The 18,415-nt window shown below is 32.6% G+C and overlaps 2 protein-coding genes across 4 annotated transcripts in view; one reads left to right on the top strand and one right to left on the bottom strand.

Annotated features, from left to right (window-relative positions):
* Positions 1-17,748, bottom strand: part of LOC132909151 (uncharacterized) — a 29,483-nt gene extending 11,735 nt beyond the window's left edge. Inside the window, exons 1-10 of one of the 2 annotated variants that reach the window (XM_060963758.1) lie at positions 17,534-17,748; positions 14,437-14,773; positions 13,679-13,966; positions 11,404-13,134; positions 3,609-3,773; positions 1,896-2,081; positions 1,594-1,770; positions 1,185-1,350; positions 853-961; positions 551-677 (exon numbers count right to left, since the gene is read on the bottom strand). In XM_060963758.1, coding sequence (XP_060819741.1) covers positions 551-677; positions 853-961; positions 1,185-1,350; positions 1,594-1,770; positions 1,896-2,081; positions 3,609-3,773; positions 11,404-13,134; positions 13,679-13,966; positions 14,437-14,667 — 3,180 coding nt within the window. In that variant the 5' untranslated portion in view covers positions 14,668-14,773; positions 17,534-17,748. The remainder of the gene's footprint in view (positions 1-550; positions 678-852; positions 962-1,184; positions 1,351-1,593; positions 1,771-1,895; positions 2,082-3,608; positions 3,774-11,403; positions 13,135-13,678; positions 13,967-14,436; positions 14,774-17,533) is intronic. The other variant, XM_060963767.1, reaches the window with a different exon arrangement.
* Positions 7,551-10,081, top strand: LOC132909194 (carbohydrate sulfotransferase 11-like). Of its 2 annotated transcripts, none has more exons than XM_060963881.1 (6): positions 7,551-7,968; positions 8,084-8,232; positions 8,582-8,753; positions 9,290-9,449; positions 9,541-9,740; positions 9,827-10,081. In XM_060963881.1, the coding sequence occupies exons 1-6, from the start codon at positions 7,825-7,827 to the stop codon at positions 9,881-9,883; spliced, it is 882 nt and encodes a 293-aa protein (XP_060819864.1). In that variant the 5' UTR covers positions 7,551-7,824; the 3' UTR covers positions 9,884-10,081. The 2 variants fall into 2 exon arrangements, with proteins under 2 accessions (XP_060819864.1, XP_060819856.1); XM_060963873.1 differs by having other exon boundaries at positions 7,553-7,968; positions 9,823-10,081.
* Positions 17,749-18,415: the final 667 nt, after the last annotated feature.

The raw sequence follows: 18,415 nt of genomic DNA, 5'->3' as shown, positions 1-18,415 counted from the left end.
TTCTTTATTTGTTAATAGGGCATTTAACATACTGGTAAAAAGTATAAAATGGTAAAACGATACGTTTAGCTATGCACCATAATTTAAATTCTTGCAAGTGCAGTTTCAGAATAAAGTCATGATTTACAATTCTACGCCTCTCCCATTTAACATAATTACGTTCCACAAACGGAGTTGACTTCGTGGCACGCGAGTGAACGTCAACAACAAGCTTAAAGTTCCATTTTTTAGTTTATGTTTTACTAATAAACCCATTGAAATTGTTAATAATCGCAATTTTTCCCATATATGTGATTAATGAATTATAATACTCGATTTCCTTTTCTCCATTGACCTAATTGCATATGATATGTAAATGGATACATTTAGATGAATTTAGGTATGAAAGAGCAACAAAAGATTGAGAGAACTAGAATTCAGTTTCTCATTCCTTCTTATTCTATTCTTATGAATTAAATGAATTAAATCTATATAATCCAAGAATTCTAATAATTACTTGTTAGGTATGATATTTTATTTGCTATTGTTAAATTTTATATTGAAATTTTACCTGATTTTGTGTTGGAACTATTTGCCATACAACAGGTTGTTCTGGCTTAGAACGCATACCAACTCCAAGTGCAACGAAATTTTGTCTGTCGCTCCATAGGTTTTCACGGTAATTTGCACTTTCGTTTCTAAAGAAAATACAGTTACAATCTTCTGTTATTTACTAAATTTTGTATTATTTACTATTTTCTATTAGTTACTAATTTGATTATCATATATATGATGACATTAAAGAGAATGATAAAAAACATAAATGGAAAATAATGGATACTAGCTTTATATTCGTATCATTTAGGAAATTACCTTGCAAGTTTTTCCTTTTCTGACCTCGTTGCTATAACCTGGCTTTTAGTACGTCCGATACTGGGTGAGATTGAGCCACTTCCGGCTACGATCCAATCGACATCAGGACCTACACGAATGTAATCAAGTTTTGCATATAACTTTCAATATTAATGTATTAAATGTTATACCCATATCGAAAGAATATTCAAAGGAATTTTATATTCTGTTTTTTTTTAAATATCAAAGTGTCTATATAAATTTTATTTCTACAATAACTTTTAATAAAAAGTTATGTCGTAAAAGTTCGAAAATTTTTCATTCGAAGGTAATGTTAAACAATTATAATTTACCTGTAGCTATTTGAACGTTGGGTGAAATTTGCAAACCATACATGACAAGACCGTCAGCAGAGACTAAAGGCAATGATTTTCGTGCCAGACGAGCTCTAATCGCAGATATCATCGCCTCGCCATCATGATGACCCTCTGATGCACGTTTCCCCGCTGCTAATACCTCCTGAATATAATTTATATATATAAAGGATATTTTTATATTACACCACTTAAGATACGTAAAAAAGGAACTAAATCAAATAACAATAGTTTTTGAACTTGTCCCATCAAATACAAACTATTGCGTTATTTAATGAGAATATTGAGAAATATCTCGAAGAAATTTAATTTGAAAATTCTTCAAATATTGTGTATTATACATGCAGTATAAATAAAGTTTCTCTTATGAACAGGATAAAATACGTACCTCAGACTCATAGATTTGAGCCAATACAGCCAAAGTATCAAGCGCTGCCTGTCGTACCCTGCGTCGTCGATCTCTCACCATCTTAGCCACCTTATTAGCCACTGCATCCACTTTGAATTCTGTACTTGGAAACGTTACCAGCGAGAAAATTAACAACTGTAAGGTATTTTCCCTAGTCTGTAATGAATAAAGAAAAAAAGTTTAATCTCTAATTAAATTTGATAGAAATTAATGAAATTTGTAAAACTGTATATAATGTTGTTTAACATTATATTAGATAATCAATACACAAAAATTCTCACCTTGGCGTTTCTTGCATTCAGACACTGCGGCTGCAGAAGCTGTTCTAGAAGAAGAGCAGGTCTGAGTCTAAGCATCGTGATCCTGGCCAATTGAGCCGCGCTTGGACCACCGTGTCTCGCTAAACCCCATGCCAATTGTGGCAAACGTTTTCTCAAAGCCTCATCACTTACTCCAGCTATGACTACCTAATAACAATAAATTAAAAATAAATAATTTTTCCCATAAAAAAATCTTAGATGGAAGCATAAGAAATTGGAAAAAAATAAATCTCGATTCAACGGTTTTATTTCATGACACATGTCTATAAAGAGTAGAATATGGTGGCATATTATTAAAATGTTTAAGCACTGACGTGAAGAAAGCTTGGAGATCTAGTTACTAGTATAGGTACAAGTTTGTAGTTTAATTTAAAGAAAACTTTATATTTCTGTGGAGTAGTTTCAAATTGATTAACGATATTTGTTCTCTGTTAGGTCATACTATCTTATAGTAGAACAAATGTGAATTTTATAGTTAGCACAAGTATTGCGTTGTGCTTTAGCAATATTAGATTTACAAATGAAATATTAAATAATATAAAGTAACAGGTCTTGTAATGTAACCTGAAAATTTTTTCTTTTTTTTTTTTCTTATATTATATGAATGCCATTTTGCACTCATAAAAAAACAGATTTCATGAAGCAAAAATGATGTATTTTTATCAAATGGCAATGTGCCATTCAATGTTTACGTGACCAGAAGTAGCAAGCAATCTGTGGAATATTTTCTCGTGACCTGGGTGATATTTTAAGTCCTGTAGACTGTAGACTTTAAAGAATGCTTAACAATGCAGAATTACACTAAAGTTCATGAAAAAAGTTTCGAACTGTAACTTCATTATTATTTACTTTTTAGAAATATTGCTATTTTTAAAATATTCTAAACAAGGATAACAATAATTGTAATAAAAAGTAGTATAATGAAAATAAAATAACAATGAGTTTTCAAATTTTTCAATACAAACTAAATAGAAGCATAGTATTATATGAGCGATGTTAAATGAATCTACTGTCATCGAACCGCCCGTATTAGAGCACATAAGTAGTAGATGACGTTCTATATCAGACACAAGCGACATAAGCAGCTCGTGGCGGTACATTGCTATGATAAATCTACTTAGCCCGTGTATCATCCACACAATTATACTAACCAACATTTTTCTTGAAAAAGATGGTATAAATTAACAATTATTTTTGTACGATATTAATAGGAAATTACAATATATGTATGTATGTATGTATATAAGAATGCATGCTGGTAAATATGGCTTTTGTGCATCGCAAAGCATTTTATAATATAATATCTTTATCGCCATGAATTTGTAAATCGTGACGTGCAGAATGACACATGACATTGTTTATGTACATAATAAAAAAAAACATAATACAAAAAGAACTTAGCCAGACATGAATATTATATACGCAGAAGTAAGAATAACAATTAATGTTCTCTGAATTAGAAATTTAGTTGGTCATAGTACTTTAAACACACGAAGGAAAATATTACTTCAAAACTAAAACGTGGAATAAATATGTCAGTCACTTGTCTCACAGGAACGTACAAGTAACAGGACGAGGATGTATTGGTGAGCCACAGTAGGTTAAATTAGAAAGTAATACATAGGAATGAGTAAAGCAGTTAGATTGATTTAAGGGAGCAAATTTGCGAGTTACCTTCGCCACGGCCAAGCCTGCAGCAGCTACACGACAGCTCCTTTCACAGCCCAGCACTGCATGCAAAAGAGATCCTAATCGCGGTTCTATCGCGATCAGAGCAGAAGACGTTCGCAAGGCGGACGCTACTCGTTCTAAACCTCTGACACGAGCACGCCAATCGTCCTGTAATCGTTCTCTCATTTTATATAATTCCATTTAACCTTTTCTATTTCTTTAATTATTTCTTTATATTTACTATGAATTCTTATAGAATTACCCTAATACGAAGAACATCACTTTAGCAATGAATACAAGAAGGTAATACAAGAACAAAGAATAGGATTTTATATAAATATTCTACTTCAGAAATAATCTAGAAGGCACTACTTCTTCTTCAATATTTATATATTAAACATTTCATATTTTTACATGTACGTTTCTATTTATGATGCTATGTTTTATATATAGTGCACATTTATATTTGACATTTACTAGTTGGAAATATTTTACCTATTGATTTGATTCATACATTTCTTAATTTATGACACTATGAGAATCTTTCTATCATACATTATTTCATCGTATTGTTTAACTTGATCTTCTAATAAGATAAAAAATTTGGTATGTTTGATTATATGTGAAGAATGAATATACTATATATGGTCTATAGTCTGTTATTGGCGATATAATTGACTTATTTTTTCCTGAAGAACTGCTCTCTTCTTTGTTATACTATCAATGACAAACTAACTTTTGTGTTGTCAGAACGCTCGTATAGAAAATATCATTTATACGCAAATCCGTTGGTCAAGAATCAGCAGTCGTCGAGTGAACATTATCGATCGTTGCAGCAAGTCTGAATGCAATGCACTTGGAACATCTGCATTCACTTTTCGATTCGGCTCTATTTACACGGAAATGATCAATATTATCGACTTTACATAATTCCATTGAACCTGTGGAAGATTGCGGAACTACGTAAAGTTTGACTACTATAGAAATCTGCTCATTTGATTTTTATATCTTAATCCTTCTTTCTAAATTATTAAATTAATTGAAATTGCTGAAGTTATCAATTTTTAATTTCATACTCTGTCTGAATTTTACTTTATATAATTATGTACTTTAAATATATTTTTCTTTCTCACACTTTTAAACACATCTTGATTACGCGTACTTAGGTGTATCGAAACGAAGCATAACATCAATTGCATTTCGCCGCAACGGATTTCAAGATTCCCCGTAAAATTCGATCCATCGCAGAACTCTGAAATTGCCACCTAAATTTGCATATACACAGAAATGAAACTTTCGACGCGAGGCGACGTGTTGCACGCAACAACGTTCCTGATTATTTTCTTGTTACTCACGAGTCTTGTTTCCCTTGGCGGCGCATAATGTTGCGCGCAAGGAAATCTCTCTCGTTTTTCATCCGTAGAATATTCATATTAGCGCCGTCCAGACGCCTAAGGACTATTTCAATGGCGTCCAACTGGTAGAAAACGAAACAGCATGCATAATTCAGCCAGTGTTTCACTGCCACGAGGATGGGAACGTCGTCGAGAGGGGAATACTTGGTGGAAGTGCGATTAATCCAGCTAATCGTGTAGTATACTACGATTCTTTATGGATGTTAGGAGTGCTGGAGAAATTTTACGAGGAAACAGGCGATAACGAGCAATAAAAACAACGTATTAGTTGACGTATTTACATACTACTTGTAAATCAGAATCTTGATTTCAAACGTAAAACATACAACGTTTTAGGTATTCACAGGAGTAGGCTGATTATAGGACGATTTTAAATCAGTAATCGACTGTTTTGAAATGACAATCTGTTGTGTTTATCTCCAAATACGTATCATTTTATATTAAATAAAAGTCGATCATACATACATATAGAAAATGATTTCCTGTATACGAACAAGTTATTGTTTAGGATCGAATTATATAAACTTATAACTGAGCTCCTGTTATTCATTTGTTAATCCTTTGAATATGGAGACTAAATCTTTGAGACGTAATGGTCGTACTATATGGCAGGAATTCAGTCGCAACATACACCGAGAGAGGCGAAATTTTTTGTTAGGCGTGTATTTCTAAGAAAGTATATTGAAATAATTAAAATACTGAGTTCCACTACATTAAACCAATGTCATTTATTCATTCGTATTCTCATTTATTCAAAGTCATTTGCTTCCACAGAATCAGAATATGAATCATTCGTTGTTTCATGTTTGCGTGTACTTTTCCTGACCTCTTTATTCTCCCAATTTTTCCTTTTTCAGGGTATAACAAAAAACAACTATAAAATAAACATATTTAAATAATATACGATTAACGGAATATGTAATTATTGAATTAGCATTCACTTACATCTGGTTCAAATAAAATCTGCTGGAATTTATAGTTGATAAAATTTTCCGACCTTCTACAGTATATCATAAGAGCAACTTTTTAAAGCGGCTTTAGAGTACATACAGTAATCAAAGGGTTAAAGTCGTACACGTGTGATACACAACTGAAAGTCTAAGTCAAAATTATTGTTCAATCTCAGGAATTAAGTTATCAGAACGTCGGTTCCTATTATATCGGAATTAATAAGAGCAGCTGGTTGTGATAGCTGGTGAACTCCATTATCGGGACTCACCGGTTATCCGAACTGCCTTGTCTCCGACATGTTCAAATAAATGAAATTCCATTGTATCATTTTCCATTACATATTTCATTTTGTATTTACTATGCATTGTCCCGTTTCTTGACAGAGCGATTATTAAAGATGACGATTGAAAACCGAATAAAAAAAGTCAAAAGTTAGATAAATAATTAATTCGTGTGTGAAAAGGAACCTCGCTACTTTGCACTGAGTATTAGATATGTGACGTATGAAATCGATATTAAACGATTCTATCTGTTTTTCTACTTCTTATTACAAGGTATGTAAGTGCGCGACATTCATGGAAAGGCATAGAGCGACCTTGAACTTCCACTGAATGAAAGAAAGATACTTTCACGGTCACAAGGAGCGCAACATTTTTTCACGATATCGATAATCGCGTAAACCTATATTACTTTCTCTTTTAAAAGTATATCAGTTTTAAATCACTGACATTAACAGATTATTACACAAAACATACATGTATTACTTAACATATAAGTAATTAATAATATCGTATTATCGTAAAATTACAAAATTAAATATTCTTAGCTTTCGTATAATATTTTTGAATAAAACTTAAAAGACATCGACCCATAATAAAGAATAAATCAAAGATTACTTATACATATGTTACCTTTAGTTTGCAAATTATGTCTATTTTCAACGTGGGGTGTTACTCAGACATTAAACTATTTTTTTTTTCTTATCATCAAAAATACAAAAATCTTCAAATAGTGAAAATATAAGAATGTAAAAGACGATTTGAAAAGAAAATTCACAACTTTCGGTTCCTTTTAATCAAGTAATTTTCATAATTAACTCTGTTCAAGTAAAATTCCGTAAAAAATTTCAACGTTACACGATCTAATTTCGGTACGAGAATATATTTTTTTATCTACTCATCGATCTGACCATCGAAATACCTGAACCAAATTAGTATGCAACGGAGTCTCTTTCGTGCTGAAATGTCTTCAACTTAACTCCAGGAACGGCTTTACTTGATAGTACCGGTTATCTTTAATCTAGATTATAGTGCAAATAAATGTTTATCAACGTAACCATACATTTTTCTTTATTTACAAACGCTTAAGCAACCTGTGTTGTGATAATAAGAATTTTTTTATGACTCTAGATCTTCAACATAATCATGTTACTGTTAAGACAATATTTTGCTGTACGTTTAAATAAAACACGTAGGAAAATATTTAATTAGCTTGGAAAATTCGAGTGTAAAATTTTAAATTTCAACGTAAAGATACTTGACACGGGTTTAGAGAGTTGCTAGATCCATCAGTGTCAGAACACAACACGAAACCGGTCAGTCAGCGTCTTGCCAGAAGGAAGAACGAATATTTACTTCATTCTTCTCTTAAATATTCTTTCTGCCTGTGAAATGACACGCAATTTTTACATAATATTTTTAGAAATCTTAATCGATCTTTAAAAATAATCTTTGATCATCTTTGAGACAGTGTACAAAAAGCGTTTAGTGTTTAATAATTTTTGTTATCGTGTAACAATAGGTGAAATAATCTTTGAAGTTTAATAATAATTCTTAGAATGAGTAAACTTCACCATGTTTAGAAATCATAAAAGAATCACTATCCAAATTTTGAAATATGTCATTGGCTGTGGCTTGATCTTCTTCATCATAAAATCGTTACTCGTGGGAGATGAAAATAGAGAAATACCAAAATTCAATGATCTGGAGAAATTACTGGTACGTAAATAAATTTAATAATTATAAACAAATTTGCCAAAATGAAATAAAGATGGAAAAAAAAAGTTTACTACGCTTCTATAATACGTATCAACTTGAAAATTGGTCATTTTAGATTACAACAGATGTGGAGAATTCAAAGCGGTTGTTGACCGTAAGAAACACGTGTCAAAAATATAATCTAGGTACATACAAGAATCCTAATAAGCCTTCTGCATTTAAACATCCACCAGCACCGCAATATAGTGTTTTTTACATTCTCAGGTTTGTAAATACAGTGAATTACTTCAAAAATATTAATTTTAATTTAACATATTACTTACTAAAATATTAAACAATACTTAGAAATTCTATTTTCTAACTGCTACTTATTTACTTAAGACATTATATTGAATAATGCTTAAAAGTCTTAATCTTTCAATTACTTCATTTAATAGTAGTAATACATATTCTACGAAATTAAAAAATAAACATCACGATCAATTCACATGAATAATGAAGGGGAACGTTTCACGCATTGAAGAGAGTAGTATTTAAATAGAATCGATCGTTGTGATTATTCTAACAATAACCGATTCAATTAGCAGCGTTATCTACATTATTTGCCACGCAGATCACGCGATCTTTCATACTGTCCAATTTACAAAGCCGGCAGTACAACGTGGATTTACAATTTATGTCTCCTAATGAACGTGAGGGAGGAGGAGTTAAGCAGTGGAAAGGAGCAGATATCGACCATCGCCAGAAAGGCGATACCGGAACTCGAGTTTCCAGAAGCGGATGAGGTATACTTCCATCTGTCATCGAACCTCTATTCACGCAATTTTACTAATTACACGTTTAATATGTGTACAGTATATCTATAATTCCCAATTATATAACTAACGAAATTAAACAGATACAAGATGTAACTATTAAGGCATAAATAGATACAAGACGTAACTATTTATTTATTATAATCGCGTCTCGCTAACTGACTACGGATAAGGACTTTGTCTTGCAAATTATCAAGAGGGGTACCTTAGTAAATCCTTATTAACTTGCTTTTTTATTAAGTTCCAGTGAAATATACCAATGAGATATACCTCTTCATATTTTGCTCAAACTTCGTACAATGAATAGCTTTCTTAACGTTAAAAAATACAATTTATATCTATTAACGATTGAACGAACGAGGAACGAAGCAGAATTAAAAATTCTAACTCCGCTACAGTATTAATTCCAGAAACTTAGTCTTAACCTCGCTCACTCTCTCAGAGCCCAGTGATTTAAATTGTGATCAACAGTGTAAAAAGAGACTAAATCTATGAAACTTACGCAGGCGCTAAGAGCAACGAAGAAACTACTGGTAGTAAGGCACCCATTTGAAAGATTGCTGAGCGCGTATCGCGATAAGCTGGAAAACTCCGTGGCTGGAAGGGAACACGGGACACTTCACTTTTATCGGAAGTACGGCAGCAAGATTGTTGAAAAGTACCGTGGTGAGTCACGACAAGTTATCGACCGTGATGTACGTTATTCGTTGCTCGAGCACTGGGTTAATGGCGAGGCTTGTCACTCTCGTTTTTTAAGAGGCAAATTTCATGCCGCCTGGAGAAAATCTGGTAATCAGACGAAACGGTGAACCTCCACCAGCGGGAATCGAGCCAACTTTCCGCGAATTTGTGCAGTACTTAATTCACACTGATTTGGCAAATTATGGAAATGATCATTGGATGCCGTATTATTTGTACTGCACGCCTTGTGCAATTGATTACGACATTCTTGCGAAGGTAGATCAATTGCATGATGTTATTATTAGATTACAGAAATGTTCAAATATGTCAAAATGTCGTAAAATGTAACGTTCTATAGGTAGAAACATTATGGCAGGATCAGATTTATACGATCCATAAGTTGCATCTTGAAGATGTGATTAAACCAAGATGGCGACATAGTGGTGGTCATCAGAATGCATCGAAAATATATTTTGGTCAGTTGAACAGAGAACTGGTACAAAAGTTTTATGAAAAATTTAAGCTGGATTTCGAGCTTTTCGATTATTCGCCAGATGACTATTACCAATACGCAACAGCTTCTTAAAATTCTATAATAAATTTTTCTATAGAAACAAGATCTTTCGATCGATGATTTCTACCCTTGATCCATCCATTTTCCATCCTGTTATCATTAATTTAAACTTAGCTATTATTTCTCATAACCAAGTGATTCCGAGAAATATTTCTTCGAGAAACTTGATTAACGTTATAAAATTTATACAACTGCCTTTTCATACTTTTCAAACTTAAACAGTAAATACTAGTAGTAATGAATTTTAATGAAGGGAATAAATTTTTTGATGAAAAAGATTCGAAATAACCTTGACTCAACGCTGCTTCCAGTTAATAAATAATCTGATCAGTAGGCTATACCTAAAGTAAGCGTCATATCACAGGATTTTCCTGTTATAACAACGAGTCGTTACAGAGCGTGTCAGTTTTTCATTCCTTGGCCGTTAATTCGTCGAAAAGGGGAACCACCGACTTTAGGACAGATCTTTCTGATACATTACACCAAACTAGGTCAATCGATTTCCACGGCAAAAGTTCGTCGCGTGGTGTAACGTGATTTAAACGCCATCAATTAGAATCGCTTATGCGTGTATCGACTCTTTGTTTCTTTATCCAATTTTTTCCTCGCCTCTTTTTTCCGAATTTCTGAATAGCTTTTACGTGCAACTGTGTATATACTCGATGCATCGATCGATAAAAAAATTCAGAACGGGCCCGATTAACGTAGGCCATTGATTAACTTAAAAGTCACGTAAATGAGCAACTAACGTGGAGTGCTTATGTTACGAGTGCCGTTCCTGTTGAGCATTGATTCTTCTAAGCTCTTGTAAGATATCCATTCTTATTATCCTTCTTACACGATAGATCGTGGAATAATTTTCATTATAAAAATTTTATTATTTTAATCATGAGCGAAATTTTATTCCTATAAACTATATTTTAGAAGTCAGTGTCTTTCTTTACTGAAACAGAGGAAATTCGCACATTCATTGTTTTGATATGTACTTACGTACAAGAGAATTGACTAGATTCGAAGGAATTCAGCTATAATTTCGCGCGTACATACGTATCTAGTATACAGAAAACTAGAAACCTGATTCGTGATGGAAATAATTAGTTCCATTACAGTTAAGTATCTAGGTAAGTGGAGGAAAAAGAATTCGTGATGTAAATAATTAAAATTATTAGGTTTAAGTAGTATATTCGCAAATGCTTGATAAAAGTTAATAGTATAAATAAAAGTGAAATTATTTCTCTAAATTTCTACTAAATCTAATGCTCTAAATTAATTATAAAATTATATTTAATCACTACACTATACAGAATAAATAATTCAAGATATGTATACACATGCACGAATAAAATCTTTTATTGCAAAACTTACTTTATTATGTAGATCCTCTAACACTTCCTGGTCAACCAGTCCAAGTTCCTCCCAGCTTGGCTCTCCTGCTATAGATTCCATCTCGTCAACCCCATAAATATTATTGCCACTTTTCTCAATCACACTCGCACCCCCTTTATCGCGATCACTCCTCGACGTTCGTTCACAATCAACATTTCTCAACGACTCACGATCACCATTATCGTTCCTCGAACTACTCGTTATGCAACCTCTTAACTTCGCAAAATCTTTTTGCATAGTTTCATTCTCGTTCACCTTAATTTGATCTTGATTTATTCTCGAATAATTCTGTTCCATTTCGTTATTCTTCACCACAGAACCAAAGAAAGAATCAACTTCCTGGCAATTTTTTAAAGATTCGCTTTTCTCTTCTGTATTCTTCTTCTGAACATTTTCGGATATTTTATTTTCTAAATTACTTTTCCTACTAACATCTAATTTCTTATTTTGGGCTCCAAAATCATTAGATTCTAATTTTGAGGTTTTAGAAATGACGGGCTCCATTGTCAACGAAACACTTTGCTTTTCATTCTTCCATAAAATCTCATCTTCAGAACTTTCAGAATTCTTCACATTTGAATCCAAAGTGACATTTTGAGCATTCTGGACCAACCTAATTTCTTCCTTCTTAACTTCTTCCACCTTCCCACCCATTTCAATAATCTTCATGTTCTTAACGTCTCCTTTCTGGTCCGTATTATGTTTACCATCTTTATCCTCCGATCTACTCACGGTTTTCTTCTTCTTCAACTGCTCAACAGCCTTAACTCCGCTAAGCAATGGACTGTTAGTCCTAGTAAGAATACTCTTCTTAGGACTCAGATCCGCATTATACGTATACATTTCTCTTTTGGGGCTACTAGAAACGGACCTAGACGCCCTTCTAGGCTTGCCAGACTCTCTATGAGGACTACAGGGCTGAGAAGAAGGTCTAGGTCGAGTGATGAGCATTTTGGTAACAGGAGAAACTGGAAGTGGAATCTTAGTTTTAGGAGTAGATTCCAGAGACTCTGTATCATCACTATCTGGAGTTCTAAGTTTAACAATTTCGCCCCCAAAATGAACTCTTCTGGGCGTTTTTCTTTTATTAGGATCTTCCTTCCCTTCAGCTTCGTTTTTCACATCAATTCCACCTTCTTCTTCATCCTGCTCCTGTTCACTGTCATCTTTTTCTTCAAGAATAGTCATAGTGATGGCTGTTTCCTCGTTAAACTTAATCTCCGTTTCTAATACGATCCTAGCAGCAGGCATAGTCGTATTATTGACTTCGTCCTCCTCTTCAGCAATACCGGAAGTGTCACTATCGCTCTCCCATTTACCTTCCAAGTCTTTATTCTCCACTTTCTCCACGTTCTTAACACCTATATCTTTCTTAGGACTTTTCTTAGCAGATTTTACATTGTAAATTTTGGACAAAATTTCAATATTTCTTTTCAGCTTGTTGTCGTAGTCCTCCAAGTAACTATCGAATTCTGCTATGCCAACTGCGTCCCGGATCTTCATTAACGATTTTAATACAGCTTCCTGATGCGGTACCTGAGCTAAACGCGAGGCTAGAGCTATCGTCGCGTCCTTCACGAGTCGAGGATCGGGCAATGGGCTGTTGGTCGATGGAAATAGCAACGAAGGCACGCTTAAGATCACACCGGTCGTCACGTTAGTCTGGAAGGAGTCCCGTACCTCCGAACGGTTCAGCCCATCCTGAAGAATCTGCAAGAGAATGGTCGATGCAACTGCATTTAGACATCGATCCACGATAATACAAAGATAGTGGGGAGATTACAAGGTTAAGGATTGCTTGCGCATCACGGACTTGTCTGGCATGTTTATCGAAAATTTTGAAAGCTGGGATCGGTAAAGATGATTGATGTAGAGAGGGTAAAGAGGATGGAATTAAATTTAATATTGGTGTATAGCATCCACATACTGATTATGAACTAAATAAAGATCGTATCCGCATTGGAGCTTGTGGATAGCTTGCAAACAAAATACAATAAATTTTTGACAAATATATTTTCTTTACTTCAACGTAACATATTAATGTGCTGCCTCTTGAGCGAGTATTGTACGTTGTTCTCTATTTGTGCTACTAATATACATGGTTCTCTTCTAATGAGCATGATAACACAATATGAACGCAGCTTAATGTTTTTGAGTTATTTACGATAATCTAATAAAGAAAATATAAAAGATCGTAAAATTTCAAGATAGACAGAAATAAGTATTAGAATTGGAAATTGAAAAATATTCGTACGTTTTTAATAGTGTTATCTCTGTCGTGACTATGAATGAGAAAAACTCGGAAGGCGTCCAAGACGCCTTTACGAACGGCGGGCGCAGAGTGACCCAAATTATTGACCAGCTCGGGTACCACTGGTTGCATGACCTTGTCCACGATGTCAGCATTCAAAGTCGGTAACACGTCTATGAGCACACGAAGAGCGTGCTGGCGCACCTCCCATTCTGGATCACGTAGTCTCTCGGATATCTCCAGGAACGTCGAATGGGTATCCACTTCGCTTGGAAATTTTCGGGTACGTACCTGTACAAGAATACATATAAGAGACGTTCAATTCAAAACATATTAATTCTATAATTCTTACTATATAATTAGTAATATAACTTCTAATTTTTTCTAGAACAATGTAAGAAATTCTAGACCCTCTTACATTCATAGAAACAAAACATTTCCATTTGAAAACTACATGGAAAAGAGATGACAAGTACAATTTTGTTGATTTTTTAAATCTTTTTAAATCGAAAGATGAGCCTTCTATATATAAATGAATCTATAAAATTTATAATGTAGAATATATAATAAAATTAAATTTTAAATTGCTTATCATGCTTTCCCCTATGGTCTTCATTTGTAAACTAATTCTTCTCCAATTTTCTTTGCAGAAAATATCTTTATTCATTCGTTAATTTTATTTCATCATTACCAATCTCTGTCACTCATCAGTAATTCATCAAATACAGAAGCCATTAATCAGATAGCACGACTATACAAACCACGTGTTCCCAGAGAGGAGTCAGTTGTATTGGTTGGCCGTTCGGTGAGGTCAATGTCATCTTTCGAGAGTATCGTTGACGGTGAGCTCGACGAGTTGGGCTCTCAGGTGTCGAATAAAGATCGAAGGGAGAGGATCGTGCCGGAAGTGGCGAGGAATCCTTCTGGGGCTGCAGAGGCCCCGAATTCGTCGATCCTGTCATAGATGAAGTAAACTCCAGGCACTTGGACATACCACCGTTACGTCTCGTCTGAAGGAAACCATGGGTCCTTCATCGTCTTCCACGAGGATTGTTTTTCTGATTCTGGATCGTTCATCGAGTCACGCAAGCGACAGGCCTGATTGACAGATTCGTTAGATATTTACTGTGGGCAAAGTAACACTGTAACGCTAATACACCTGTGATGTTCGATATATTCAATGACCTATATGCATGGTGAAATGTTACAACATAATATTCTGAAATTCATTTATCAATGTTTAAATTATTTTTAAATAGCATTTTTAAATCAAGTGGAAATCGTAATGATAGATGTGAATTAATATTTATCCAGTAATATTACTAATTTATATTAGTGATCCATTCCGGTCCAAAATATATAATTCTTGTTTGTAATATAATATTGTTGAATATTACAATTTTCTACTATACTACGACAATAGAAGCAGTGGAATTGTACATACATATGTAAGTAAATTATACAACTATAGCAGATGCGTACCACTGAAAACTATCGTTTCCCTTCTCGAGATACGTATACAGTATATCTACTTACATCGTTGACAATAACTAACAAAAATGTTTTTATTGAGTATACTTGAACCTACAAGAACTTTGAATTAGTTAAAATTGTATACTAATTGTATACTAATATGTATATGTAAGTACACGTGCGCACATAGTGACTAAGAACAAATTATCCACATCTAACATAGACTATGTTAACTCGTCCTTACTTTTAATCTCTAGTATAGTGCATACATGTTCTTATAAATTATATTCTTCAAATTATAAAAAGTTTGAGAAAATAAATCGTAATTTGATATTTTTTATCTATCATTTTACCTATCATTTTTTCATTATTTTATTATTTATCATTGTCTCATTTTTTATAGTTTTCAAATAATTCATCCAGGCTTATTACGAATATTCATTTAATACAAATTAATATTTTTACGATTTTAACGGTAGATCTTGATTTCCATAATAGAAACTAAAGGATATTTCCTTCACTTCCGGCAGCAATTCTTACATACGAATGTATAAAATAATTGACATTGGTAAAGCTTTAACCGGTAAACCGCTAATACATCCCATTTCCGATTTCAGTTGCAGAATCAATCACCGTAGTCACGAAATCAGTTTTATTATTAATCAATACTCCTTTAATGTGCATTAAAACGCTTGTCTTCTCTCTAATAAGAAAATCAATAATTCATTACGAGATATATCAAACTTTTCTTATTAAAAATTGATTAATTTAACAATGATAATAAAATACAATTAATTTTAAATATTATTTTAATGTTACATAGAATAAATCTGAAAGAATTACTTTCAAATTTAATTTTTTGTCTAATTTAAACAATAAAGATATTATACAGAATTACAATAAAATTATAATTTTACAATATAAATCTATAATAATTTTATAATTACACGAATAATTCCGCTTTCTATATTTCGAATATTTCCGCAGTATTTATGAACCATAGAAACGAGACGTTCCTAGTTGTTAAAAATCAGCCATATGATTTTCGTTTCGTAACAGTATGCCAACAAGCCACGTTATCCCAGTCCCTGTGGCAAATATTTTTTAAAAAAGAAATAAAGGGACGAAGTCGCAAAGTTTATCATCGGATCTCGCGACACGAACACCGCATAAAACTAGTACACACGAAAGCGATTGCATAATCCAAAGAAAACGTGCGTGCGTCTCGAGGAGTCGCGAAAGAAGAAAGGGGCCGTCCACTTGCAGCAATAAAGGATACATACATACATACTTTTCCAGCGCACTTAACCTCGCGTCAACTGTTATTTTTTACTTATATATTTATTTTTCTTCTTTCTCATGTGCACATTTGGTGAATTAACCTGCGTCATAAAATTACAGTTGAGGTTTTTTACTCAAAAATCTTGACAAATGCACTATTATGGTGGATTAAGTTATGTTTAATATATTATATTAGTATATTTGTTAGTTGTTTATATTAGTTGCAATGAATAAATATACAAGTAGCATGAATAGGTATTGCTTATTATTGCATTATTTAACGAAAGAAATAGTATACTGGCAAATATTAATTGTTAAATAATCATTCAATAAATTAATTTTAAAATACACAACTTTTTGATGAAAGGACGAAAAGTTTGAAACCATAGATTAAATACGTTACTTAATCCATTTGCAAAACAATACGACGTTGATAAAGTAGATTTTATATAGAAGTAATAATTTTTGGTACTGTTTTAAAGAAATATGAACGAACTTATTACACAACCTAATACATATATAAGAATCTTTGTGTAATGTCATTAACCTCTTGGATATTAGAATGGTGATTTTTAGTACCAGATCAATTTATGTCAGGTATGCACTTCTTCCTGAATAGTTTAATTAATATAAGGTAATTTATGTTGTTGAAGTATTTGTTTATAGAAAGAAAATAAAATATTTTATTGTTGACTTGGCGCGATTTTTCAATCGCACCAATCACGTATCACTAAATTGTCACGTGTCCGAGATCGTAATATGTACGTTGATTTATATAAACAGTATCACGCATGAAAATACAGTCTTTAACCCCTCATTTACTCATATTTTATTTAACAAAACATCATTCATAACGCCTTTAGAAAATCATTTTAACAATTTTTTCCAATCCATAAATAATATCAGACTTTTTCTATATGAACCACCATAATTAAATAATTCAAAAATCCTTGAAAAACAATTATAGAAACTATTTTTTCTACGTACAATCTCTATTTTAGACGCAGATAGATAATATATTTTAAAAACAGATACATACAATTTATAATCATTAAATTACAAATAACGATATTACAAAAATTATATTAATATGATCTTACTTACCTTTTACTTCTCTCTTCGTGTATAAGTGAGACAAAAATTTTGTTAACTATAGTAACATATTTCACACTTTTTTAACTGTAACGCTATAATTTATTATATTATGTTTGAAGTTTTTCCTACTGTTTCGAATGCACATTTTATTACAAACGGCGCGACAATCGAAAAAATCCAATACGAAGTTCACGTGACGGCAGCCAACATGTGACTACCGCTACTCTATTCCGAAAGTAAGGTGATTTGCAGGTAATATCGACCATCCACTCCCCACTTCTCGAAAAATGGTCTTCTGTAGATGTATACAATAGGTGGAATTGCAAGAAGAGCCAAACTTAGAAAAAGTAACTTACATTAATCGATATTGACTCTGTTGTATTCTTTCGATTATTTTATTAATCTAATCTTGTTTTTATCTTTTTAATGGTTAATGAATTTCTCAAATTCGAGGCGCTTCTGAAAAAATCGTTATTAATATGTATAATTTGTCATCTTCATTGCATGATAAAGATTTTCTTAAAAGCTCAAAAATCTTCTGTTTCTTAAAACAAAATTAAGTTTGGAGTACAAAACTTCGAATATCACAGCAGGGTTAATAATGTACAATAAAATTTGTCGATGTTCGATTCCATTCAAATTTCCCGCCAAATAGAATTTCGATAAATTGAAGAATTCTTGGTTTGAAATTGTACATAATGCGTACATGAAAATATGTATTGCTTAATAAATTTTATTACTCAAATACTTTCTATTATAAATAGCTTTAAATAAATTACTTTATTACTATTATGATATATATGTATGAAACATGTAATGGTTTCGAAAAAAGAAACTATTACTGTATTCTTTTAAATACGGTATAAAATTCCAAATATAATTTGATCATTG

The sequence above is a fragment of the Bombus pascuorum genome, chromosome 1, assembly GCF_905332965.1.
Source record: "Bombus pascuorum chromosome 1, iyBomPasc1.1, whole genome shotgun sequence".
NCBI lineage: Eukaryota > Metazoa > Arthropoda > Insecta > Hymenoptera > Apidae > Bombus > Bombus pascuorum.
Note: the sequence above shows the minus strand (reverse complement) of the source record. Positions and strands in the feature narration are given on the sequence as shown.

What these genes read in the sequence shown, in the direction of transcription:
- LOC132909194 (XM_060963873.1), top strand. Translation starts at nt 7,825, where the DNA reads ATGTTTAGAAATCATAAAAGAATCACTATCCAAATTTTGAAATATGTC. An exon ending in AGTTTCCAGAAGCGGATGAG is followed by an intron (nt 8,754 to 9,289) that starts GTATACTTCCAT and finishes AAACTTACGCAG; the next exon opens with GCGCTAAGAGCAACGAAGAA. An exon ending in GATTGTTGAAAAGTACCGTG is followed by an intron (nt 9,450 to 9,540) that starts GTGAGTCACGAC and finishes TCGTTTTTTAAG; the next exon opens with AGGCAAATTTCATGCCGCCT.